This window comes from Zalophus californianus, chromosome 2 (assembly GCF_009762305.2).
Source record: "Zalophus californianus isolate mZalCal1 chromosome 2, mZalCal1.pri.v2, whole genome shotgun sequence".
Taxonomy (NCBI): Eukaryota; Metazoa; Chordata; class Mammalia; order Carnivora; family Otariidae; genus Zalophus; species Zalophus californianus.
Genome location: NC_045596.1, coordinates 32,084,397 through 32,110,007, shown reverse-complemented (window position 1 = coordinate 32,110,007; position 25,611 = coordinate 32,084,397). Strand labels below are relative to the sequence as shown.

The 25,611-nt window shown below is 43.2% G+C and overlaps 1 protein-coding gene across 5 annotated transcripts in view; it reads right to left on the bottom strand.

The window, feature by feature from the left end:
- Nucleotides 1-25,611, bottom strand: part of FAM114A1 (family with sequence similarity 114 member A1) — a 66,991-nt gene that overhangs the window by 15,548 nt on the left and 25,832 nt on the right. For 4 of the 5 annotated variants that reach the window (XM_027598862.2, XM_027598865.2, XM_027598864.2 and 1 more), the window contains 5 exons: nucleotides 19,297-19,410; nucleotides 19,072-19,178; nucleotides 16,568-16,702; nucleotides 10,856-11,008; nucleotides 4,398-4,521 (listed from right to left, as the gene is read on the bottom strand). In XM_027598862.2, the coding sequence (XP_027454663.2) occupies nucleotides 4,398-4,521; nucleotides 10,856-11,008; nucleotides 16,568-16,702; nucleotides 19,072-19,178; nucleotides 19,297-19,410 (633 nt within the window). Of the gene's footprint in view, nucleotides 1-4,397; nucleotides 4,522-10,855; nucleotides 11,009-16,567; nucleotides 16,703-19,071; nucleotides 19,179-19,296; nucleotides 19,411-25,611 lie in introns of those variants that run through there. The other variant, XM_027598867.1, reaches the window with a different exon arrangement.

Genomic DNA, 25,611 nt, shown 5'->3' with positions numbered 1-25,611 from the left:
GGAGAAGTATAAACCAAGGCAGAGGCATAGGGACGGCTGGGGGTCGGGAAGCAAGAGGGCAACTGACAAGGAGCCATTTGAGTAATGACCTGAAGGAGGAGAGGGGTGAGCAACACCAGATCGGGTGCAGGAAGAGATGTCCAGCCAACGCAAAGTCCGGGAGGGAATGTGCCCGGCTTGCTCAGGGACAGCAGGGAGGCAGAGTGGTCGCAGCAGGGGCAGGGAGGTGTGTGCCTTGGGTGGTGGGGGGGAGGGGGCTGTCTTTGTTCAGGATGAAGCTCACACTAGCAAATCATTATAACCCAAAGAGGTAAGTGCGCTGAGTGAGGAGGCTTTTGCAGTACCTAATCTTGTCCTCAGAGGGGTGTTGAGAAGGCTTCCTGGAGGAGGTGATACCTGAACCTAGCCTAGCTAATGCCTACTTGCATGAAAGGGGAGATGGAGAGCTAGAGAGTCAGAGAGAAAGAGAGAGAGACAAAGTTGAGATTCCCTCTCTGCTGGGCAGAGGTCTTGGTCTTATCCTCTCTAGGTGGGCAAAGTAAGAGGGGGTAGGGACACATCTGGGCGGCATCGACAAGGTCTTGTTCCCAAATTACCTGGTCCTTCTTATTTTGTATGTGGCAATGTTGCAGGGCAGAAAGAGCCCCGGACTTAGTTGTGGCAGGTGTGGGTTTTACCCCAGCTCCTGCATTCAGAGAATCTGTGGCCTGGGGCTAGTCATGGGTCTTCTTAGCGTCCATGCTCTCCTGTAATTTAGGATAATAAAACCCACCCGTTGGGGCACCTGGGTGGCTCAGTTGGTTAAGCAACTGCCTTCGGCTTGGGTCATGATCCCAGGGTCCTGGGATCCAGCCCTAAATCTCACTCCCTGCTCAGCAGGGAGCCTGCTTCTCCCTCTCCCTCTGCCCTTCCCCCCCTGCTTGTGCCCTTATTCAAATAAATAAAATCTTTAAAAAATAAAATAAAATAAAAACCACCATTTCAGCTGTAGCGTTGCTGTAAGGATCAAATAATATAACAAATGTAAAAGTGTTTTGTAAACACTAAAGTTTTATCTAACTATACTATTATGGGCTACAAAGATATAGCCATAGGGAGATTAAAAGTATCTGGGAATCATCACTCCTAAATTAGGATATAAGTACTTTGTGTAGCTCCAGCTTTTATTTTTTATTTTTTAAAGATTTTATTTATTTATTTGACAGAGAGATAGAGCCAGGGAGCACAAGTGGAGGGAATGGGGGAGGCAGAGGGAGAAGCAGGCTTCCCGCAGAGCAGGGAGCCCAGTGTGGGACTCGATCCTGGGACCCCGGGACCATGACCTGAGCAGAAGGCAGACGCTTAACCAATTGAGCCACCCAGGCACCCCTAGCTTCAGCTTTTAAATGTGCATTTGTTCTAGAAAACAGAAAAGGACACCAATAACTTTTAGCACATATTTTAGGGGAAAAAAGTCACAAAAAAATGGAAGCGGATAAAAACAGATGATAAATAATGTTGCCACAAAGAATACCTATTACTACAGCGCTTGGTTCGTACATATGGTCCAGATCTTCACCAAGGCAATACAAATAGAAAATAGCCTTTTAAAACCCCTTCACAACAGTGGTAAACCAAATTAGAGACCCATGGCAGTGTGATAAAATTACACGCCGCTGGAAAGACAAACATGCAAATCATTAGCTAACGCTATCAAATGCAGAGGAGCCCAAGGTTGAGTTTATCTAAAAATGACTGTTACATTTTTCCAAGACTTGCAAATGAATTACTTAGGTGTTAAGAGGCTTTTAGGAATGTAAATGCTTACAAGAAAAAAAAAAATGGATGAAATGCTCTGGTTTCTCCCAGTTTTCCTCCTGGCTTCTCTGCTCACCCCCACTGATGAGATTCCTCTTTATAGCATTTAGATAATCCCTCCACTTCTATGGGGTTGTCATGCTCCATCACCATTGGATTGATTTAATGACAACCCTGCTATTTTCTCCCAGTTTTTCTTTACGTGTTTGACATTTATTTATTAAATTAAGTTAATTCAAATTAATAGTGTTTTGATAATCTGGAGATGCCCTATGGGAAAATGGATATGTTATGGGAGATAACAGGGTTCTGTCACTTAAGGAGAGACAAATCTACTATTTCTTAAGCATGCAGCTCAGGACTTCATATATATATTTTTTTGGTCATATGAAAAAAAAATCCCAGTTTACTGAAGTTCTATATTAAGACTGGAACACATCGTATGTAGTAACATTTTCCATTTGATAGTATTGAATCAAGGTTCCTCTCTAAGAAATTGTGCTAGCTGGGGATGCATACTGCTTTAACTTGCACTGGCAACACTACTGCTTTGATGTTAGGAGGAATCTGCGATCTTCTTTTTATCCTTTCTGAATGACACACCCTGTAGGATCAAGGTCTACCTTTGGCATCATGAAACCAAAGAGAAATAACCTGGATCTTTTTGGGCGATCGTTACTCTGGAAATTGGTTCATCTTGGGCTCATAATACTACCTGTATGAACTCTGACAGCTGGTGTCTTAGTTTCTCATTATTAAAACAGAGACAAGGCTGTCCTCCTTCATGACTCTTGCAGAAACACACAAATGCTCAAAAACATCGTTCTCCAATAGCCTCTTTGCTATTGGCCTCTTTCTATTCTTCAGTATAAATTGAGTCTTCTGTTTTGATGCAATGAGCATAAATCTCATTAAACTGAAGGCACATAAGGTCAGTATGGGTGATAAAGCAGGAGATGGTATTTAAATAACAGTTTGCAAATGCCTAGAATAATTTTGCCCTGGGCATTGAGGCTGAAGCACTTGGCCCTCGTGTTTGAGCTTTGATTAAAGGTATGCAGCACACCTGGGCAGAAAACACTTCCAGCTACTCGATGGGATGAATGTGCATGATCACTATGTGTGTGGGTGATAACAAGTACAATCATAAATAAAAGCTACAGTTTATTGTACCTTTACTATTTCCCCAGCATTGTTTTAGTACTTTAACAATACCGGAGAACATTCTTGAGCAGTTCTGTGTGCCAAGCTCTGTAAAATATATCTTTACATACATTATCTAATTTGAGCCTCACAAATAGCCCTTGGAGATATGTATCCGTGTCTCCATTTTACAGGTGTAGATAATGAGTTTCAGAAAGGTTATATAACTTGTTCTGGGCCATGCAGCCAGCTAGCGGTGAAAATGTTTCAAATGGACATTTGAGATAGGAGAAGCCAGCCTTGTGTGTCCATGGTTGCCTTGTGTGTCAGCATCACCCGAACAACGGTGGTTGCACGGCTACGTGATGATATCGGTAAATCACTCTCCATGTACAATAGGAAATGTTTTGCTATATTCTGCTCCTAATTAATGGGCAACATAAAGTGACTCTTTTAATTGCCCTCGATATTTTTTCTTAAATATTTTATTTATTTGAGAGTGAGGGCACAAATCGGGGGGAGGGGCAGAGGGAGAAGGAGAAGCAGACTCCCCACTGAGCAGGGAGCCCACATGGGGCTCCATCCCAGGACCTCGGGATCATGACCTGAGCTGAAGGCAGACGCTTAGCCAACTGAGCCACCTAGGTGCCCGTAAAGTAATCCGTAAGCATGTCTCACTTTGAAAACTCTTTTTTCCCCTCTCAGGGAAGACTTGCTTCGCACAAAACAGGTCCTCATCTCCTTGGGGGTCCTGTCTTTGGCTGGCTGGAGGATTATCAGGAGCGTGCACCTGGCTCAGTTCAGTGACTGACAACCTGACACATCCTCCCTCTCCCCGATTGCACTTTCTAGACGGAGGGCAGACCACTTACAAATACACCTTAACTCCTAAGCGTATAAATTAAATATAATAAAAATATGAAGAGAAATCCATTGAGAGACCTGTCCACCGCATGCAGATAAACAATTAAGATACCAGGGCATGAGCTCTAGTCATCAGGGCCGTGCTGAGCGCACTGTGTTCTTGGCTCCTTTGCACATCCGTGTTTCTTGCTCGCCCCTCACAGGGGCGCCTGGGTGGCTCAGTCGTCAAGCGTTTGCCTTCGGCTCAGGTCATGATCCCAGGGTCCTGGGATCGAGCCCCGCATTGGGCTCCCCGCTCAGCGGGAAGCCTGCTTCTCCCTCTCCCACTCCCCCTGCTTGTGTTCCCTCTCTCGCTGTGTCTCTGTCAAATAAATAAAATCTTAAAAAAAAAAAAAAAAAAAAGACGCCTCCCGCAGGAGTGCCCACCCGGAGAGAGGACTATAGATCACTGTGGTCAGCTCCTGTCATGAGAGCAGGTGCACAGAGTGTTTTGGAAGTGAGGAGGAGGAGCTCTTGAATGAAATAATTCCCCATTCAAAGGGCTGTCTGTAATAACCGCTTGTTTTGCTCTTTAACTGATGATTTTCCTTTACCTTGTTCTTCTTGATTCTCTTCATTCTCGAATTCTTTGGCTGCAAAGATGTCTTTAATGGAAATTAGGTCGTTTTTTAAGAGTTCCAGCTTCTCTCCATCGAGTGATACTAAAAATGACTGAACCTGAAAAAAGAAATGGGTCAGCACAACTGTCATCTTTTCCCGTTAATCACGTTTATGTACAGCTGTCGCCAGGGCTCCCAGGACTGAGGTGATTTGGTGGTGCGGGGGGCAAGGCCGGGTTGAATGCTGGACTTACTGCCTACGAACTGTGCGACTTTGGGTGAGTTACAGAAGAAGCTCCCTGGGCCTCAGTTTTTTAAATTTTGAAGTGAGACCCACACTTCATTGTGATCCTTTGTGAGGTAAATGAAACAGCATAGTAACTACACAGGTGCAAACAGCAGAAGCTAAATAAGTCGTGGCGGTAGCCCTTCTAGCCTCGTGGGCAAAAACACAGGTGCTGTCAACTCTGAATTCTATGAGCCCCTCACTGATGAATTGTGTGCCCCTGGGAAAATGAGGGCGAATAGCATCTACCGTGTAAGGTTATTTTGAGGGTTCAGTTAAATAATATACTTAAAAGTACTTGTAGGGGCGCCTGGCCAGCTCTGGCAGAAGAACATGAGATCTCGATCTTGGGGTCGTAAGTTCGAGCCCCACGGTGGGTGTAGAGATTATTTAAAAAAATAAACTTAAAAAAGTGTAATGAAGGTCAAGAAATTACATATATATTATGTATGTTAACATATATAAGAATATTAATATATATAATACATATACACATAAGCCCATAAAGAAGTGTTTTACACATACAGATATACATATATACTTGCTAGATGTGGGTTATTGAACCGGGGTTACAAAAACACACGAGATGTGTTTTTCTCAGAGATCTTGCAGGCTAGAGGAGGGAGGCCCAGGTTGATGGCTAACAGCCACGACAGGTGTGAATAGAGTGGCAGTGGGGCACCAGGGAGGAAACTTCAGTCCCCCTTAGGGAGGCAAGAGGGTGGGCGGGGAGAGTTCACAGAGGATGATGCTTGAACTGATATCCTCCCTGCTCATTGTCTTCAGAGGCCCTCTTTTGAACCTGTCCTGGGTAAACACTTGAAAATTACCTGCACACATGGCCAGTCATCCTCTGCAAATCTGAAGACTGATTTGAATTTCCAAAATGGCCAAAGTGCATGGAGAACCATGTAAAAAATGAAGTAGGGGGGAGGTGGGTGGGGGGATGGGGTAACTGGGCAATGGGCATGAAGGAGCGCACGTGATGTGATGAGCACTGGGTGTTATATGCAACTGATGAATTACTGACCTCTACATCTGAAACTAATGATGTACTATAGGTTGGCTAATTGAATTTAAAAAAGAAACAGACGGGCCACCTGGGTGGCTCAGTTGTTAAGCGTCTGCCTTCGGCTCAGGTCATGATCCCAGGGTCCTGGGATCGAGCTGAGCTCCACATCGGGCTCCCTGCTCAGTGGGAAGCCTGCTTCTCCCTCTCCCACTCCCCCTGCTTGTGTTCCTGCTCTCGCTAATTCTCTGTCAAATAAATAAAATCTTTAAAAAAAAAAGAAAAAGGAAAAAATAATAAAATATAGGCCGAAAGTAGAGTGCGACATAATGGAAGCTACTCAATCACTATTGTTAAATAAATGAGCGAATGGTTTCTTTTCTGAAAAAAAAAAAATGAAGTGAGGATATAAAGTAGTAAGGTTTTCATGTTTTCAGTCTGCAGGTCAAACACTTGCTCTGGAGGGAAAGCCCGTAGAAGCGCCACAATGCCTTTGGAATGAATGTGTTTTAATATTCATTATGGTAGTAGATTCACAGGCCAGGATAAGTGAGAGTCAGAGAGAGCATCAAGGATGCCAGGGCACCATTTTCTTAAAAATCATAATGCATATCACCAGGGCATAATGCAATTGGCAAGGAGGCTGGGGAGAAGCTCAGCAGGAAGTCATGAACACAAAACTCATTAGCTAGAGAGTTCGGCAGGTGGAAGGAAATGCACCCTGCGTGATGGCTGCCAGCACGCCTTTTTGCTCTAACCTTTTCAGAGCCTTTTTTCCAGCTCATACACTCATGACTAGGCCTCAGGGTCCTAGACAGACCCACAGCAGATTCCTACACTTTAGATATATCTTCTAAACAGCAGTTTTCTAAGAGTAAAATTAAAAGGTAATTATTGAATCCATGGGCTTGAGCACAACACGAGTGAAAATGTATACACACGTGTGAGACATCATGGTTTCCCCATGGCTCCTGGAGGGTAGCCAGCCTCTGGGAGGGAAGGCACTGGGTTTTATGCTTTGGGTATAAAGCATGCTTTTGTTTCCTCCTCGTTCTTTCCATTATGCCAAGGTGATGAGCAATGAATCTTTACTTCAATCTAGTAATAAATAATCATGCACTCCTCAATAAATATTCATAGAATGCTGACTATATGCTTGGCACTGTGCAAAGTGTTGTTGGAAACACAAGGGTAGACAGTCTGCCTTGTCAATCTTTTTCCTGAAAGGGAGTGTGGGGTGCATTTTGAAGATTCTTGTTTACTGTTTTTGTTAGCTATTGAGTATAATAGCAATAAAAATTATCAGGTTTTTTTCTTAAGATTTATAGTATACCACGTTGCCATGCCTGTTGCCATCCTAGAATCAATCTAATAGAATAGTCATGATAGTAATTCCTTATATTTCTGTGCAATGTGTCAAAGTTTTAGCCAACGAAATGTCAACAGAGGTGATGTGTATCATTTCTGGGTCAAAGCTCTTAAAAAATGGGAGTGGGGGCACCTGGGTGGTGCATCGTTTGAGCGTCCGATTCTTGGTTTTGGCTTAGGTCATGATCTCAGGGTCGTGAAATCGAGCCCCATGACAGGCTCCGTGGGTGGGGAGCCTGCTTGGGGTTCTCACTTCCTCTCCCTCTGCCCTTCCTGCTCATGCTCTTTCTCTCTAAAAATAAATATTTTTCTAAAAATGGGAGTGTATGCTCTACACTCTCTGTCTTTATGCTGGTAGCATAAAGACGACAAGGAGGCCCTAGAGGATGGTGACAGCCAATACTCAGACCCAGGGGAGTCCACAGGGCCAAAGGGGTGTGCCCACACAGAGCCCACACTCCCCCTTCCAGACCACTCTCTAGGTACTAGAGTTACTAAAGCTTCCCTTCCACAGCCTGTATGGATCTCTTTCCAGGCTGTGCTCCTTGTGCTGGGACCATCCACCTCTTAGCTGTTTGGAGGGCAGCAGGTACAGCTTGAACCAGGGCACGCTCACATGTGCACAGAAAGCTTCTTGAAGGGAGAGATAGCTGGAAATAAACGGACGAGAGCAGGCAGGGGGGTGGTGGGACCCGGGAGGGATTTGAGAATTCTGAATGGGAACCTGGTTTTCAAAGTTGTTATAAAAGTATGTTTGTTGAGGTAGGATGACAGAATATATTTTCTTCAACAGTTTGTTTCAAAAGTCCTTTAACTTTTTTTTTTTGAGATTTTATTTATTTGACAGCACATGAGCACAAGCAGGGGGAGTGGGAGAGGGAGAAGCAGGCTCCCCGCCGAGCTGGGAGCCCAACGTGGGGCTCGATCGCAGGACCCCGGGATCACGACCTGAGTCGAAGGCAGACGCTTAACTGACTGAGCCACCCAAGTGCCCCAAAAGTCCTTTAACTTTTAAATATTTGGTATGTATACGAGGTCTAGTTAAATTTGAATTCTAAATAAATAATATTTTCTTAGTATGAGGGTATGTCCCAAATATTGCACAGGACATATTTATACTAAAAAGTATCCATTGTTTATCAAAAGTTGAAGTTTCACTTGTCATCCTGTGTTTTTATTTGCTAAATCTGACATTTGTATTCTTGCCAGAGGCCTGTGAACATCAGGATGGGTCTGCCCTAAGATGGACAGAGTCTGGCCGCTGAATCCCTAAAGCAGGAAAGCTGCCTGATGACCAGGCACTCCCATCTTGGACTATTATACAAATGAGGACAACTCCTACTGATTTTGACCCATATGTTTTTAGGATTTGTTTATTACAGCACCCAGTAACTATCGATACTAATCCATGAAAACATTCTGCATTCCTTACCCTGAATACTACTATAAAAATCTCTAGGCGGGGCGGGGGGGGGGGGGGACGACGGCGCACCTGGGTGGCTCAGTCGTTAAGCTTCTGCCTTTGGCTCAGGTCATGATCCCAGGGTCCTGGGATCGAGCCCCCCCACTGGGCTCCCTGCTCCGCGGGAAGCCTGCTTCTCCCTCTCCCACTCCCCCAGCTTGTGTTCCCTCTCTCGCTGTGTCCTTCTCTGTCAAGTAAATAAATAAAATCTTAAAAAAAAAAATCTCTAGGCGAGGCGGGGCGGGGGGGGCAGGGAGAAAGCAGAGCTTATAGGAGCAGTGCGCAAACAGAGGGAAATGTTTGCATTTCCTCCAGGGACCAAATCCCCTTCCTAGCAACATCGGTCCTTTGGGGCTCTTTTCTAGGGACCTGGGACTCTCACAGCTGAGACCTGCAATGAAACCCACCAGAGTAGACTCTCTCTACACCATGATAACCTTAAGGGTCAAGCATCCCTGTCACGTTTTTAATAATAACACACACATATAACATAAAAATACATGTAAAAATAAAATGTCGACATATATGCATATAAATACATGTATAAAAAGGCAGCTAACATTTATTGAGTACTTATGTATTAAGCGAGCTGCAACTGGCTTCACATGGATTATCTCGTTTAATTCTTTTAATACTCCTACGAGGTAGGTTTTATTATTGTTATTCCCATTTCATAGATAGATTGAAGTGAGATGGGTCCAAAATCATACAGCTACTGAGTGGTATTTGATCACGTAATGGCTGATTCAAAACCCAGCTTTTATAGGAACAACTTGTGCTGCCGTGGAAAACTGCATTTTCTAGAGCATACATTACCAGATTATTTGATTCTGAGTCTACGGGAGCAATTTCACAGCTCTTTAGATTGTAGCTTGCTGATAACAGTGCAAAATAATTCTTGTCTAGAGACAGGTGAATAGATTGTCTAGCAGAGGGCCAACCTCCCCTCCTGTGGGAGAAACAGGTTTATGCCCATTTGCACGTTCATTTCAAAACTGCTTTACTCCATACAAATGTGGGTGTTGGCTTTTTCCCTTGAACCAGTTACAACATTTGCTTGGTTCCTTCATGTAATAAGGGGGTTAAATAAATTATTTAATTCATGTTCATTTTGTATCTGTATATGAGGCACGATTTTGCTTTTTTAAAAAAAATCACCCTTTCACAGTTTCACCAGAAGACTCTCCGTGATGGCTCATGGAGAACAACAGGAGGAAATAAATACAGATAGTAACATGTAACTCGAGCACCTGGAGGGAGGGGCATTTCCATCCTCTTTGGTTCTTCGTGGCCTGTTACCCAGCAGAGGCCATTTTTCCCCATCTAGGTGGGCATCAGGAATGTCTCAACCCCCTCAGAGTCCTAACTTAGAGGATGTGGCCGAGAGAGAGTCAAGAATCACTTCTCCGTTCTAAAGCTCACTTCCAACCCCCTCTTCGCATCGGAGGGCCTGCTTCTCTCCAGCCAGTGTTACTGAGATGACCCAGAGCCTCTCCCAGGAGGTTCCGAGGGTGCTGCCCTGTGGGATCCACCGGAAATACACCCCGGAGTACAGTCAGCCTGACTTTCACACGAAAGAGCTGTACGTACAATTAAATGAATCAATAGGTTTAAACTGCTTAGAAGAGTGACTATAAAAGGGCTATAGGAGTATTGGCTCAATAACCCTCCCGCATAGATCCTTTAAAAAAAAAAAAAATCTCCAAACCCTGCTGATGTCTGCTATTTCTGTTTTGCTTCTTGAGATTCCCGTGGGGGAATGCGAATGTGCGGGGCTGGCAGGTAATTCCCAGGTTTCTGTTCAGGAACATTCGCAAATAGAACTTTAACTCTCAGTATGATGATCCTGCCTTTGGTGGCCCAGGCATTTTAACAAATGGGTGAATAAACCACTGTATAACCCCTACAACCACACTGAAACCCTGCAGTCTGGAAGAAACCTCAGCTGCTTTGTTTTCACAGGGTGGGAGTGGCAGCCCGGCCTGGTAGGGCACCCCTGGTCTGGGTGCTACATCGCCAAAGGGAGGCACAGGGCCAGGAACCTGACAGCCAAGTTTCTGAGCAGCCTTCTGTCCCCGGAGCTGGGGGCCGTGAGGACTGTTGTTTTGCTGGCCCTCTTGGGGCTGGGGCAGGGTAATAGCACAGGACAGAGAGGAAGTAAGATGGCACATGAGGAGGTCATCAGGCTGTAGAATATTTGTGACCTTAGCCCAGTACTAATGAGGCCCTAAAAATGAGATATTTTAATGGCAGACTTTGCAGTTTCTTTCGTGTGTAGGAAAACACATTAGTGACCGTGGTATTTTAAGCGACCAGGGCAGACATACCTTGCTTTCGCTTTCGTTGGATAGAATTTCCAGAGCTTCCAGGTGCGACAAACCTTGATACTCATCAAACAGCATCCCATAGTGGGCAGTCCTCTCGGCCGTCAGCTGCTGGGCCAGTCTCTCCTTCTCTTTCTCCCTGGCTTCCCTTAACATCTGCAGAAACACACAAGGTTTGTGCCCTGGATGTGGGCTTGAAAGTCTCATTTCCTCTGCATGATGTAGGGAGAGATGAGGACTAGCTTTGTCTTTGTGTCACTTGGGCATTTCTAACAAAATGATTCTTTCATTGATTCTACTGACAGTTTTTACACAATATTACCCTTCGAATCTTACATGTTCGCTACGTACACAACAAAGCAAAAATTCTACCCCCGGCAAGAGGATTGGAAAGAAGCAAAACAGAAGCCGAACGAACAGCGGTTTCTGCTGAAGTGTTTTCCGTGTGTGTGATTAATTTTCTTATTTTCCGAAACACCCAAATTTTCTATAGTGAGCAAATTGATGTACACCGGGAAAGTGTAATCTGTTGTGATAGGGTTCATTGCAACTTCTGCACCCAGCCAGACCTCAGAGTAGCCACAGGTTGGTCTGCTTTGATCGGAGTTACGTTATTTTAAAAATTTTATGTGTGTGGTTTAACCATCTTCGATGAAAAAAATTCATAAAATATAAACTCATAATGCGTTCCTTGTCAGATACTCAGTATAAATATGAATATCAGCTGATCAATTCCTGAGAAGTATGACTGGGAATGGAGCTCCTCTCCATGTTGATCATTTTTCTCCAGTTATTTTTTGTTGCTTACGTAAAGAGAAAAGGAACACGAGTGCCTCAGTCACTCCCAATTTCCTGCACTTGCTTTCTGTGATTCCAAGCATCTTTTATTTGATTCCTTATTAAGTTTCCTGGGCATTATGTTTATAGGGTTCTTTAGTATCTCTGGAAAGCACCATAGACACAGTGGCTGCCACAAGTTCACAAGGGAAAGATCATGGAAGAACGACTGTGGTTTTTACTGGGTGTTAATCAAACAGTCAAGCTCCTTCTCCTTCTGGGTTCTTGAGGCCATTAGCCAAAAACTCACTGGGCTTCCAACAGAATTCTCCCCTCTGTCTGTCTGTAAGACTACATATGCACGAGCTCTGAATTTTAAAGTTTTCAAAACAACTTCATCAAATGATCACTGGGGATTTTTTTAACACTTACAATAAAACCCAACTATTCTCACTGATCTTCTTGGCTCCGCGGTGGTAAAACAAAACAACCAAGTAACACCAAAACTGCTTCCTTTCCCGAGAGCCACTTCTTTCTCTAACTTTGTGCTTTGGAACAGAGGGGAAGGGATGAAATGGAGGGGCCATGGGGCAGGTCGCTCTGGAGTGATTCGGATTCACTCAGAAGATAGAGAGAAATTAAAGTTGCTTAAAGAAGAACTGGCTTCCCAGAGGATGTCGGTCTATTTTCCACCTGGAAAGGAAAAGGAGATGGTCTGAAACAGCTATGAGTGGTTGTGGCGTGGGAGTCTTCTTCCCGACAAAAGGGTAGCTCTGGAGACTTGCGTCTGTGGGTCCGGAAACCAGCCCGTGCCGCGGGGATAGAACACGGGAGAAGTTCAGGGAGTGTGTGTAGGAACATTTTGGGCTTCTATAGTTACTTAGTGTGAATTAGGAAAAACCCAACAGATTTCCCTATGTCAATGGACAGCAGCTTCATCCTTTGAGCTGTTCATGCCAACACCCGTGGAGTCGCTCTTGCTGCCTCCTTATCTCTCACCCCACGTTCCCTCCATCAGGAAGACTGGGTTGACCTTCAGAATATCCCTGGAATCAGCATTCACCGCCCCCTTCCAGGGCTCCACACTGAGCCCCCACGTCCTCCTGCTTAGGTAACAGCACTTGCCCCCTGAGGAGGCAGTGAGAGTTGCAGCGTCAGTGACCAAGGGCCCCGGAAGCTGTACTTTGCAATCCACGCCTCCCGTGATGAATCACCGGTGTGGCAGGGACACTGGGGAGACCTGTCCCGGGAGATCAGCTGAAGGACTGTCCCAGGGCTCTGCCCGCCTTTCCTCAGAGGACACAGCAGCCTAGGACGCTTTCACCCCATCTTCCTCCCTCTCCCAATCCCTGGGGTCAGACGTGCATCTTGGTCTGACAGCCCTCCCAGCTGTCTTGCCTCCCGGCTCCACTTTCTCGCTCAGCATTTCCCCTAATAAAATCCTCGCATGTTAAGGCCATCTTGGCCTCTGTTCCCGGGACAGTCTGCACCGGTACACACTCTACCTGGTCTCCCTGCCCTCAGCCCTCCCCATACCCAGTCTGTTTTCAACACAGTGACTAGAGTGCTCCTGTTACAGGCAGATCTCGTCACTCCTCTTTTCGAAATGCTGTAACGTTTTCCCCATTTCACTAACAGTACAACCTGAAGTCTCTACAAATGCCCTCCAGGATCTGCCATGACCTGCTCCGCATTAGTAATCTATCCTCATCTGCAACAGTTCTCCTCCCGGCTCACTCCTTTCCCACCATGTAGCATCCTTGTTCTTTGTCCATACTAGACACTCCTGCCCCAGGGCCTTTGCACGACCTGCTCTTTCTGCATGGAATGTGCTTCACTCAGATTTCTGCATGGTCAAGCCCCTCATCTTAAATTATTTGCTCAAATGTCATCATCCATCTCCATGAGGCCACCCCCCCCAACAATCTAATTTAATACCTAACCTGCCCCTCACTCCTACATACCTTCTTCCTGCTCTTTTTCTCTCACAGCACTCAATCATCTTTTAAAATACTAGATAATGTTGATGGTTTGTTTATCTCTCCTCACTGTAATGAAACTCCTTAAGGGCAGGGATTTTTATCCATTTTGGCTACTGATGTATCTCAAGTGCTTGGAAGAGTGCCTGGCACATAGGGGACATTCAAAATGCGTCTGTGGAATGAAAGAATGAATGAATGAATGAAAAGTTACTGTGTGGCAGGAAGTTAGTCAGTAGTGTTGTGGTGATCCATGTGAATTAGGGGTGCCGTGCTCAAGTGTGCCCCCGAATGTTGGGTACCATACTCATTGCACTTTTCTGATGTGTAATTAGAATAAACACTACAGATGGCTAGTGTGGATTCTCGGGTGACATATTTCCATGAGCATTCCTCCTTACTTTTTAGCAGTAGGCTGATAAAAATTGTGAAGGTGGCCCCAAACCTACAGTAATCTGGGAACCTAACCAGATCCAATTCTCCATTTTAGAGGTGTGTAAATTTCAGACAAGAGTAGAATTAGCCAGTTTCTGTACTTGGTCACATTTTCCCCACATTATCAGTTTCTTAACCAGAATGAAATTCATATACCTACATATATACTTACATATGTATACATATGAATGCTTGTATGTACACACATGCAATATATGTATATATGTGTCTCTATATGTATCTAGAAATTCTATAGACATATGAAATCTCATGGCAAAAATATTCCTACGTGCTCACCAAATATCCTTTTCCTCCTAGACACATGGCTAAACTATATTTCCCAGCCCCCTGAGCTGAATTAGGCAGATAAGTAATAGGCGTGGTAAATTTTGGCCAAAGGAATGAGGGTAAAGTTCTAAGTTGTCCTACCTGGTCCTTCCCCATCTCACCTTCCCCTCTCTACGAGGCTAGAAGTAAAGAGTTTTAGGACGGCAGAGTCGCGGGATACGGGCTCAGAAAAGAGCCGCCTGGAGAGTCCCCGAACAGGAACGCTTACATCACAGGAGCAAAAGATAGACTTTTTTCTGTTCTTAGCCACACTGATCCTTGAGGGTTGGTTTTTCTGTGTTGCTTTTGTTTTGCAACATCTAGCATTAATTACCTGATTAATATAAATCTATTTTCTTTTTTTAATGATTTTTTTAAAAAGGTTTTATTTATTTGTGAGAGAGAGAGAGAGAGAGAGCACAAGTTGGGGGCGCAGAGGCAGAGGAAGAAGCCAGACATGGGGGCTTGATCCCAGGACCCTGAGATCATGACCTGAGCTGATGGCAGATGCTTCACTGACTGAACCACCCAGGCGTCCCTCTATTTTCTTTTTAAAGATCAGTAGGGTGGTAGTTTAGGTGATCCTGCCACGTCCCAACCCGAGCTATAATAGCAGAGTGGTTATATGAGGGTTACTCTGGAAGAGACAAGGGGAAATAGCTTAAAACCAAAGCTTTTCAGGAACTGCCACTCACATGGTGTCAGTAATAGTTCCTCGGTGGCTTCCTAGTACTGAGCTGTGAGAAGCTATGTTTGTCCTGCCCGTGAAATTTACAAAACCCGGGGCCGTATCCGCCGCTCCTGATTTCAGGAGGGCAAAGACAGACCCGGTATATCTGACCATGAGGGAGGAAGGGGACATGGAGCCAGCTTGCACTGCGGTGCATGAATTGGGCACGTGCCATCTAAGAGAGCAAGTTTAGTATTAGCGTTCTATACTTGGAAAATAAGATACATAGTATTTTTAATTTACCTGACTACTATAAATAAGCAAAACACAGATTAAATTCTTTTTTTTTTTTTAAGTAAGCTCTACACTCGATGGAGGGCTTGAACTCATGACCCCGAGATCAAGAGTCGCATGTTCTACCAACTGAGCTCTACCAGGTGGCCCACAGATTCAATTCTTCGTATCATATTTCTCAAGGAGGGTTGGGAAACTTTAAAACTGGAAGTGTGAGAAGAGAAGCCCATCCTTGCCCATAGTAAGAGCACTGTAAATTAAAATTCAAATGAAATGCCATTTCCACCTATTATATGGACACAGAATAATAACAACAATAACCGGCATTCCTGAGTGTTTGCTAAGAGCCGGGTACTATGCTAACTCATTTAATCTTTACATCAAAGCTATCGGTAGGTACTGATGTTATACCCAGTACAGATGAGTAAACCAGGGCATAGAGGGGTTAAGTCACCTGTTCAAGGTCATACGGCTAGAACGTGGTAGAGCTGGAATACGTACAATAGTGTTATAAACTGAACACTTGTGTACCCCCAAAATTCACATGCTGAGACCTAGTCTCTGGTGTGATGGTATTTGGAGGTGGGGCCTTTGGGAGGGGATTAGGTCAAGGGTGGAGACCTCATGAATGGGGTTAGTGTCCTTATAAAAGAAAGCCCCCAGAGCTCCTTCCCTCTTCCACTATGTGAGGACACAGCAAGAAGACAGCTGTCTATGAACCAGGAATGGGCCACCACCAGACACCGAATCTGCCAGCACCTTTGACTTTGGGCTTCCCAGCCTCCAGCGCTATGAGAAATCAGTGTTCGTTGCTTGTAAGACGCCCAGTCTATAGTATTCGGTTATAGCAGCTTGCGTGGACTAAGACAAATGGCAAAGACGTAATCATCTTCAAGAAATTATTAAGTGAATAAAGCAGGGTACAAAAGAGTGTGGTGGGTATACTACCAGTGGTCTGAGAAAGTATATATGTATCTCCATGTATGTATCCGTATGTGTAGCTATATGATAATTCTGAGAGTATCCACAAGAAGCTGTTAACAGTGTTTGTCTCCCATGAGAAACCAAGTGGCTGGGGAAAGAGGTGCATTAGAAACTCAATTTTCATTCTCTACTAATCTTATGTCATTTGAATTTAAGTCATGTGCTTGAAAATACCTATTAAAAAAGATACATAAAAATGCATTTACTTTACAGACTGAAAGAAAACATTGCAAACGTGTATAATCCCACCTGTGATAAGGAAACGGTTCTCTCCATGAGTGTCTTGGTCCGCTTAAAGCCTGGGTCACTCTCCGCGAGGACATTCATGGTTTTCTTACCGATGAATTCCAGAGCATCAAGACCACCCGTTAAGACACTTTTACCCTGCCAATGAAACAATTGCATGAGATTAGTTTTTGCCTTTTGCTTTTCCACAGCAGTCAGCAACTCCTAGATGGTACCATTTTCAGATATTAAAATCAATAAAAGTCACAATTTTTTCTCATTAGCTGTCTTCTTTATATCCACTTCATCCTATTTTCTTTTCCTTGGAAGGGCATATGTCATATAATTTGTAGGACAGATGATATTATTTAAAAAGGGTGCTTGGGAAAAACCAAAGCGTATTTGGGATGAATTTTGCTGGTTCTGTGTGTAGGAAAAGATATGTATCTAAGACATAAAATTAATAGGTGATTCCACTACTGTTTTTGTTTGAAAGAATGTTAACCCAAGTAACAGAATTATGTGAAGCAGTCTATTAAGATGTCAAATACTCTTGCCAATTTAGTGAATTCTTTAATCTAGAGCCTTGGAGTGTAGGACCCCCAGGCCGTGTCAGATGGCTCTTGCATACTTTCAGAAACTACTAATAACCGCCTATAATTAGTATATTCATGAAATAAGACAGGTTGATTTCCATAGACCACTGGCTTTAGAAACTGTCTGATCATGCAGTTACCCTTCTGCAAATCCTCTTGTCAGCCATTGTTTTCCTTAAAAGAGAAAGATTAAAACAACCAAGCTTTACTCATATAAACTGTTCATATAAATAGAACTGCTTACATTTCTTTGCAACTTCTATACAAACACTCCCACTCCACAACTGCAATTACACTATGCATACATCTGTGTTTTTTCCACCTTACATGAATTTATATACATTATATTTTAGTCTTATATTATTGCCTATATACATTTTCTAATCTTCTTAATTATTGCTTCATTAGCAATATTAGACTTCACTGAATATACTTAATCATCATTTCCATCTTGGACATTTAGACTTTGTTTTCAGATTTGGGAGCCAATCCACAGTCACACTATAAAACACATTTTAACACACACATATTGTGGAAGGACTAGGGGATATCGGCAATGTATATTTTTGCCTAATATGGTTTATTTTCTTTTAACACCCTATGAGGGGTTACTTTGGTAAACATCACACGGGAGAAGGAAGGATATAGGGACTTCGATGAAGGGCGGACCTGGTGGGAGTGTCTGGAACTTTGGAAAAGAAAGTATCAGAAGGTAGAAGCGAACACAGACCAGAAATGGGGGTGCTGAAGACAAACTCAGAGTGCCCTGCATTGTCTCAGGGAGACGAGGAACTCAAGTCTCATAACCACGGCTACTGAAGGAGCTCCTCCCCACGCCCGAGCCTACCCACCCCTCACTGTAGACATACTGGACTTGCGATGCTATCCGACTCCTCGGACACATTTGCTGCTTCCCATTCACCCTACTTAGTCTACAGGGCCTCAAGTCACCAGGAGAAGAGCTGGCATTTTCCAATTCTGGCATGCCCGGACCCCAGAGTCTGGGTAAGATACCCTCACCTTCTCTTCTTCCCACAATGCTTTGTACTTGCCTGTCGAGTTGTCTCTGTCTTCCAGAATGTTCTGCCCTCTTGTTTGTCAGCATATACCCAGCATCTAGCATAGCTCCTGCCCCACAGTGAGGGCTGATCACCTTTTTTTTTTTTTTTTAATGAATGAATGAATAAGTTGGATAGCAACTATATTTCTAGAAAAACTAGCTGGTTGGTTTTACATGGCAGAAAATAAACCTTTTTTTCTCGTCACTGAAGACCAGCTAGTTGTGTCATCTCGGTTGGGGGGGGGCCTCCCTCTTTTTTCATTATTCATCAGTGTGTTGTTGCCAATAACACACTTCTTTAGGAGGCAGGAAGGGGTCTGGGGTGGGGGAATAAACTTAGGGTTATTTTAGGAGAGTAGGAATTGGGAGGTAGGGATGGGGAAGAATGTTGGTCTTAGTTATCTGGAAACACTTCAGAAACATCTTGGGATGTTGTTCCCAGTTCCCTACCAGCATCTTTTTTTTTTTTTTTTAAATCTGAATGGTTTTATCATTTTCAAATTGAAGGTTAAGAAACACAGACCATCTAGGAAAAACAGCTGTCTCAGCTCTAAGAAAGAGCCCTCTCTCTTCCCCCAGCCAGAGGCTGGTCTGTCCTTGCAGCTGTTGGAAAGGACACTGTTACATCAGACTGAAAATATTCCTTCTAAGCAGCTCTTTTCTTTTAAACATAAAATATACATCTTTTGCCCTTATTATTTTGGTGCCAAGGTTACGCCTACTCTGGAGGAGAAAAAGCATAACAAAACCATAATCGAAAGTTATGAGCGAGGCCATCTTTTCTCTAATGTATCTGGGTCACTGGTAAATACAGATATCAAAAGGAGGTGCTGGAAGACACAGGGAAAACAGAGAAGCAGCTAAGGACTCACTGTGTTTTGAACGACGTTGGTGATGGTTGACAGCATGCCCCGAGACCCGGATGCAGGAGAAGTGGGTGGGCTTTCTGCCCCAGAGCTCTGATCTGTGGCCACATGGGCTAGTAGGGAGAAAAACATCCTCTTAGAGTTCATTCTGCTGATTTGAGCTTAGAAAGCTTCCATTTGTGCACATACGGCCCAAGTCCAAAAAGCCCCCCCAATAAATGCATCACTCACTCTGAGGGACTCCATTTTCAGCATCAGGTTGGGCCCCTTCAGCAGGGCTGTTATTTACACTATGAATCCGCAGGGTGGCCCCTGCTTTTTCCTTGACTGCTGTCAATCCATGACCTGTCAGGAAATAAAAGTATGGTTCAGGAAAACAATAGAAACCCCTGGTCTGCCAATTCAATAGCTCATGTTCCAGAGCTGTAGTGAGCTGTAGGTGTCCACCCCAGTTGTAAGAGACTGCGGCGGTTAGCAGCGTGGACGGATCCTCTTTACTCTTTTTTAAACTCCTCAAAACAGGCATGCATCATTCATTTTTGGATTCCTTACAGGCCTAGCCTGTCACAGACCCTCAATTCATATTTGTTGAACTGAAATCAGGTGAGGCTCATCATGTTCTCCCAAAGGGTTCGTCCTTATTTCGGGGCGGAGAGTGCAAGGTCTGGGGCTGATAGGTCAAAATTAAAAGGCCAATCGGTGAGAAAACCAGGAGGGGCACCCAACGGCTCTGACAGTTGTCCTAGGCACTAACAGTCAGGATGAAGGACACTGGCTTTACCGCATCCAAGCGGGGCCCGCACGTCCACATTCTCTGCAGCCCAGCACAGAGCATATTCGAGAACTATTTGGTAAACACAGAGCTGACCTCCTCATCCCAGCACCCCTGCCACACACACAAACAACCCCCCCCCCCACCTGGCAGAGAAATAGTCTTGTCTACATTTTATTCTGGAGCAATTTTTTTTTTTCTCCTCAGAGGCCCCCACGATGAGCTGTAGCTTTTTTCAAGTTCCCAAACTGAACGCAAAAATTAATAGTCTACTGCGAGTCCTAAGTGGCTGTTTGGGTTCTTGAAGGAGAAATAGCCTGGTGTGCCACTGTCTCAGCACTCACCTCCCCCTTAGTCTGCAGGGAGAAAGGGGACGATTTCACTAGGAACCCAGGCAATGTCAGGGTGGTAAAACCCAAGACAGCAGCAATATTAATATGTGGGGGAAAAGTTCCAAATCATGGCAGGATTTGAGAACCAAAGAGAAGCACCTACTCTTAGAAAGCGCTGTCAAAATGACCAATTATTCATCTCCTGAATAAGAGAAAGACATGGATGAATCCCAAACCCAAATAAGAGTATTTTATCAGTTGTAACTTTATTTATCAGAGTGATCTTTTTTAAAAAAAAAAGATTTTATTTATTTGACAGAGAGAGACACAGGGAGAGAGGGAACACAAACAGGGGGAGTAGGAGAGAAACAGGCTTCCCTTGGAGCAGGGAGCCCGATGTGGGGCTCGATCCCAGGACCCTGGGATCATGACCTGAGCCGAACGCAAACGCTTAACAGCTGAGCCACCCAGGCACCCAGAGTGATTTTAACATAATCAGGGCACTGATATTTACCAAACAGAGGACTAATTAAATCCAGTGGAAATCACCTGTTATACACTATTGAGAAAACAGGGAAACTTAAGAAATATTATTTACAATGTTTACCACATTAATTTCATACAGAAATATGTCTATATTCATGTGCAGCTCCTCAGATATAGTTCAAACTTATTATTGAGTTACTTGGGAAAAAAACATGCCCTGCAACTGCTAAAACTAAGGCTGAAATTCATCCTCTCTAGCTTCCGGTAAATTCCAAGCATTTCAATGGAAACTTACTGGAATTCCAGTAGCACATTGAAGTTAAAGGATATCATTGAACTTATTTACATACCGAGTCCATATTCCTTGCCATATTTTAAAAACATATATTTTCCAAAAGGAAATACTGTATATCCAAATCACAATCATGATTCTCATTGAAATTTCTGAGGGCTTAAAGTAAAGTAATAAATGAGTTGGAGCAGGCTGGGAGGCATCTGCTACACCTTCTTTGTGAAAGCCATACAAGAAAGATGATTCCACATCCTTCATGCAGGGTTCAGTGAAGCTCATTGTCATGATCTCTTTCACCTTCTTTGCTCCTTTCATGTGATTCTTTTCCTAGGGAAAAACAGCTTCTCGCCATCTCAGAACACAAATGATTAGGGGTATGTCTGCATTAACTGTCTCTAGAAAAGTTACTTTGTTTCTGGAAGGAAATACCATGTTTGTGTTCATATAAATGGGATGTGCCTGTTTAGCACATATGATACTATGCTGCTACTCCAGCCTCTCTCTCCCTCTCTCTCCCTCTCTCTCTCTCTCTCACACACACACACACACACAGACACACAGCTTTACTGAGGTATAACTGATATTCAAAAAGTTGCACACATTTAAGTTTGCTCCAACTTATTTTCTGATGAACAGTTCTCTTTCCTGAATTCTTTTGTTAAAGTACATCTTTACTGCATTCTACCAGAAAGAGAAAGCTATGGTTCTTCACAGCTAAGGTTTAGACAATGCCGCATCCTACTTTGAAGAATAACTTCTAAAACTTTACTTAGTGTGACACCTAGTGCCCAGAATAAGGAAGTAATAATATGGAGTCGTTGCCTTTTGACTGTGAGTGACTCATTCTCAGAGATATTCATTAGGTTTTACCAGTAACAGGGAAAAAAAAAAAAAAAACCCAACAAATACGAATAATACTCTACTGTATCATTCATGGATTCTTTATACATCATCACAAATCCTAAATATCCTCAAAGAAATGAAACTCCTCCAAATTCCACGGCTCTAAAAGGAGGCTATCCTTTATGCCTTGACTTATTGTACAGAAATAGGTGAATATTGCAAAGAAGATAAGAACGTTGTACAAATGCTGTGAAACTGTATCATTTTAAAGCAAATGTTAAATGTTTAATTTCTCACCTATACTCTAGTGGGAAACATCCTTAACTTAGGAGGCTTGTGGAGGAATTTGGGTTCCGTCATTTGTTAGCTGTGTGATCTTTGCGAGTTACTTAACCTCTCTGAGTCTCTACTGTTGTGTCTTCCCTGAAGGGAGGATTATAACATTGATCTCCCAGGGTCCTACAAGGTCAGGAGAAATACGTGAAACCCTTGGTCCTGGCCAACATTTATTGAACAGTTACTACGTCCCAGGCATTGGACTAAATATTTTTAGTCTAGTAAATTATCTCATTTAGTCTTCTCATTATGAGGTAAGGGATATTATTATTCCCATTTCACAATGGAGAAAATGGAGATCTGGTGACATGTAATCATTTGCTGAAGGTCGCAAAGCCAATAAGGGGCAGAGGCAGGATCTGAACCCAGTCCTAACCCTAGAATTTACACACTTAGTTGCTATGTTATATTTAGAAAGATTTATATGCCATTTACAGTTGATAAAATGTCATTTTAGTCCCATTTCTATAACTGCTTAGAAATCAGATCCTTGATCAGGAGCTTTCTTATTTTTAAAACACTGGCTTAGGCTAAAATTACTTGACTTACCTTACCTTGACCAGATAGCAAGGTGAAGGTCACCTCTGGAATGGAAACTTTCTCTAATCCTGCCCCTTTTAGCCAGGTCTTGGGTCGGCATAATGTGATGTTTTTAGGATCACCCCCATGCTGTGCAGGCACAGATCCTAAGACACGGTGTGGTGTTATCTTATACATCCAGTTTCATTTTTTTTTTCTCCAAAAGCACTGCGATATCACCAAGCCATTATTTTGTGAGTCCACCAAGATCAAAACAAATTAAAAAATAATTTGTTGATGGTGGGAGGGTCTCTCTAGCCAAGTGGTAACTTAGGGAAGCAACAGAAGTTCTCTGTATCACCCTGGATGACTGGCTAGCGCTGGGAGTACTTTCTACTGGTCCCCTACAGTAAAGCACCTATAAGTAGGGCACCAGCTAGCTCATCCAGAGGGCTCCCTCTCCACTTTAATTTTTTAATTATTTTTAATTTTTATTTTATTTTTAATTTAAATTCAATTAATTAACATATAATATATTATTGGTTTCAAAAGGTAGAGGTCAGTGATTCATCAGTCTTATATAATACCCAGTGCTCATTACATTACATGCCCTCCCCAACGTCCATCATCCAGTTACCCCATCTTGTCACCCCACTCCCCTCCAGGAAACCTCAGTTTGTTTTCTATGATCAAGAGTCTCTTATGGTTTGTTTCCCTCTCTGATTTCGTCTTCCTATGATCCTCTGTTTTGTTTCTTAAATTCCACATATGAGTGAGATCATATAATTGTCTTTCTCTGATTGACTTCTTTTGCTTATCATAATATCCTCTAATTCCATCCATGTCATTGCAAATACTTTAATTTTTAATATAATGTTTCTTTCATTTCATTTTCTTTAAAAAACGGATATGTAAAAAAGAAACTAAAAAAATCTTATAATCTCACTTTCCTGATATAGTTGGTTGATTTTTATTTTATTTTATTTTTTAAAGATTTTATCCATTTATTTAGAGAGAGAGAGACAGAGAGAGAGAATGTGTGAGTGGGGGAGGGGCAAAGGGAGAGGGAGAGAGAATCCCAAACGGACTGGACTGCAGGCTGAGCATGGAGACTGAGGCGGGGCTCCATCCCATGACCATAAGATCATGACCTGAGCTGAGATCAAGAGTCAAACACTCAACCTACTGAGCCACCCAGGTGTTCCCTATGGAAATACTTAAGACCTGAAAAAAAATGTTGCTTCTAAAAGACAAAAAGGAAAATTATATGCAAACAATGAATCATGGAACACTACATCAAAAACTAATGATGTAATGTATGGTGATTAACATAACATAATAAAATAAAATTAAAAAATAGTGTTAAAAAAAGAAATGAATCAATATTTACTTAAATGTACTCAAAATGTGATATTAGGTCAACTGGCCCACTGTCGTTCAAATGAATTCAACTCTTACACACTTATATGTAAATTACATATTTAATGAGGCACATGGCTACGTTTCATTATATTTACTGTGATATAAGAGGGCCTTCAAAAGGAAAAGTGCTTGGCGCTCTTAAAAGACTCTGGCTCTGACTTCCTCGCCATCCCCCCAACCCCCCATTTCCCTCTAAAGATAATAGCTCTTATTTGTTTCTTGTGATTCTTTGCATAAAAAAATTTAAAAAGCATATACGTATAAGTGTTCTGGACCTGGCCTCTTCCACTTCAAAATATACAGTGGAGGTCTCAGCACATGCAGGTGGTGGTGGGGGCTATGTATGCTGCTCTTCGCATTAATGACTCAAAAGAGTCATCCTGACCACAACCTCCCCCCCCCCGCCGAGATCCCTAGGGAGCAGGCAGAGCCTCAGACACAACTGCATTATAGTTCAGCTTCTCTCACAGCCCAGTTCTGCTTCCCAATCTTTGATTCTCCTGCGAGGCTTCCTCCTGAGAGCACTTCACAGAGAGACTCCCACACCCTAATCTCTGCTTGGGTCTCTCCTGGGCATCTGATCTAGAACACTGATCTGCTTCATTCTTTTTAATGGTTGCATAGATTATTCTTCCAAATGGCTAGATCACATCTTAACCTTCTCTGTGGATGGATACTTGGGGTGTTTCAAGGTTTTCACAGATGCCGGGTGAATTCCCTCACCCTCCCCTTCAGGTCTTTGCTCAAATATCACCTCCCCGAGGCCTAGCCCTCACCACCATTTTAAAACCTTACCTGTACTCCTGACTCCACTTTACGATTTTTGGGGACTTACCACTTTCTAGCCCTCTTTATCATTTTCCTGTTCACTCTTTGTCCTGTTTATCATCTGTCCCCTTCCATTCACTCCTATATAAGCCCTACTAGGGTGAAAGGGTCTTTGTGTCATTTGCTCGCTGCCTTATCTCAAGTGCCTAGAATAGTGCCTGGCACAATAAGTATTTGCTGAATGAATTCTACATTGAACATCTTTATATATATGGATGACTTTTTGCAAAGGATCAACAGAAGTGCTGGGCTAGAAGGTATGTGCATTTTTCAAATCTGATAGTGCTAACTGCTCTTCTCAAAGTTGCATCACTTTCCACTCTGGGGGGTGAGGGTTTGAGAAATACGATAGTTTAGAAATATTTGCCGCATCTCAGACTTCTATCAAGGAACTGAAGATAGCATAAAAAGTTGTGATGAGTAGTTGTTTAGAAAAACACACAGATGATGTTGTTTCACTCAACTAAAGCAAACGTCAGTGCAGCGAAAAGAGGAGCCATTCAATCTTCCTTCTGGAAAAGTCTTCCCTCTCCATAATGACGGTTCGTGTCCACTCTGTAATCAGATACTCACTTCTTTTTAGGTTCAAAACTGACAAGAAGTGTCTCTGAACTGATAGCATATGCCTGGCCATCAAACAGACTCATGAACTCCTGGGTCTTATTCATAGATTGTAAGTGATGGTGAACAAACTCCAGGCACAGACCTATAACCTA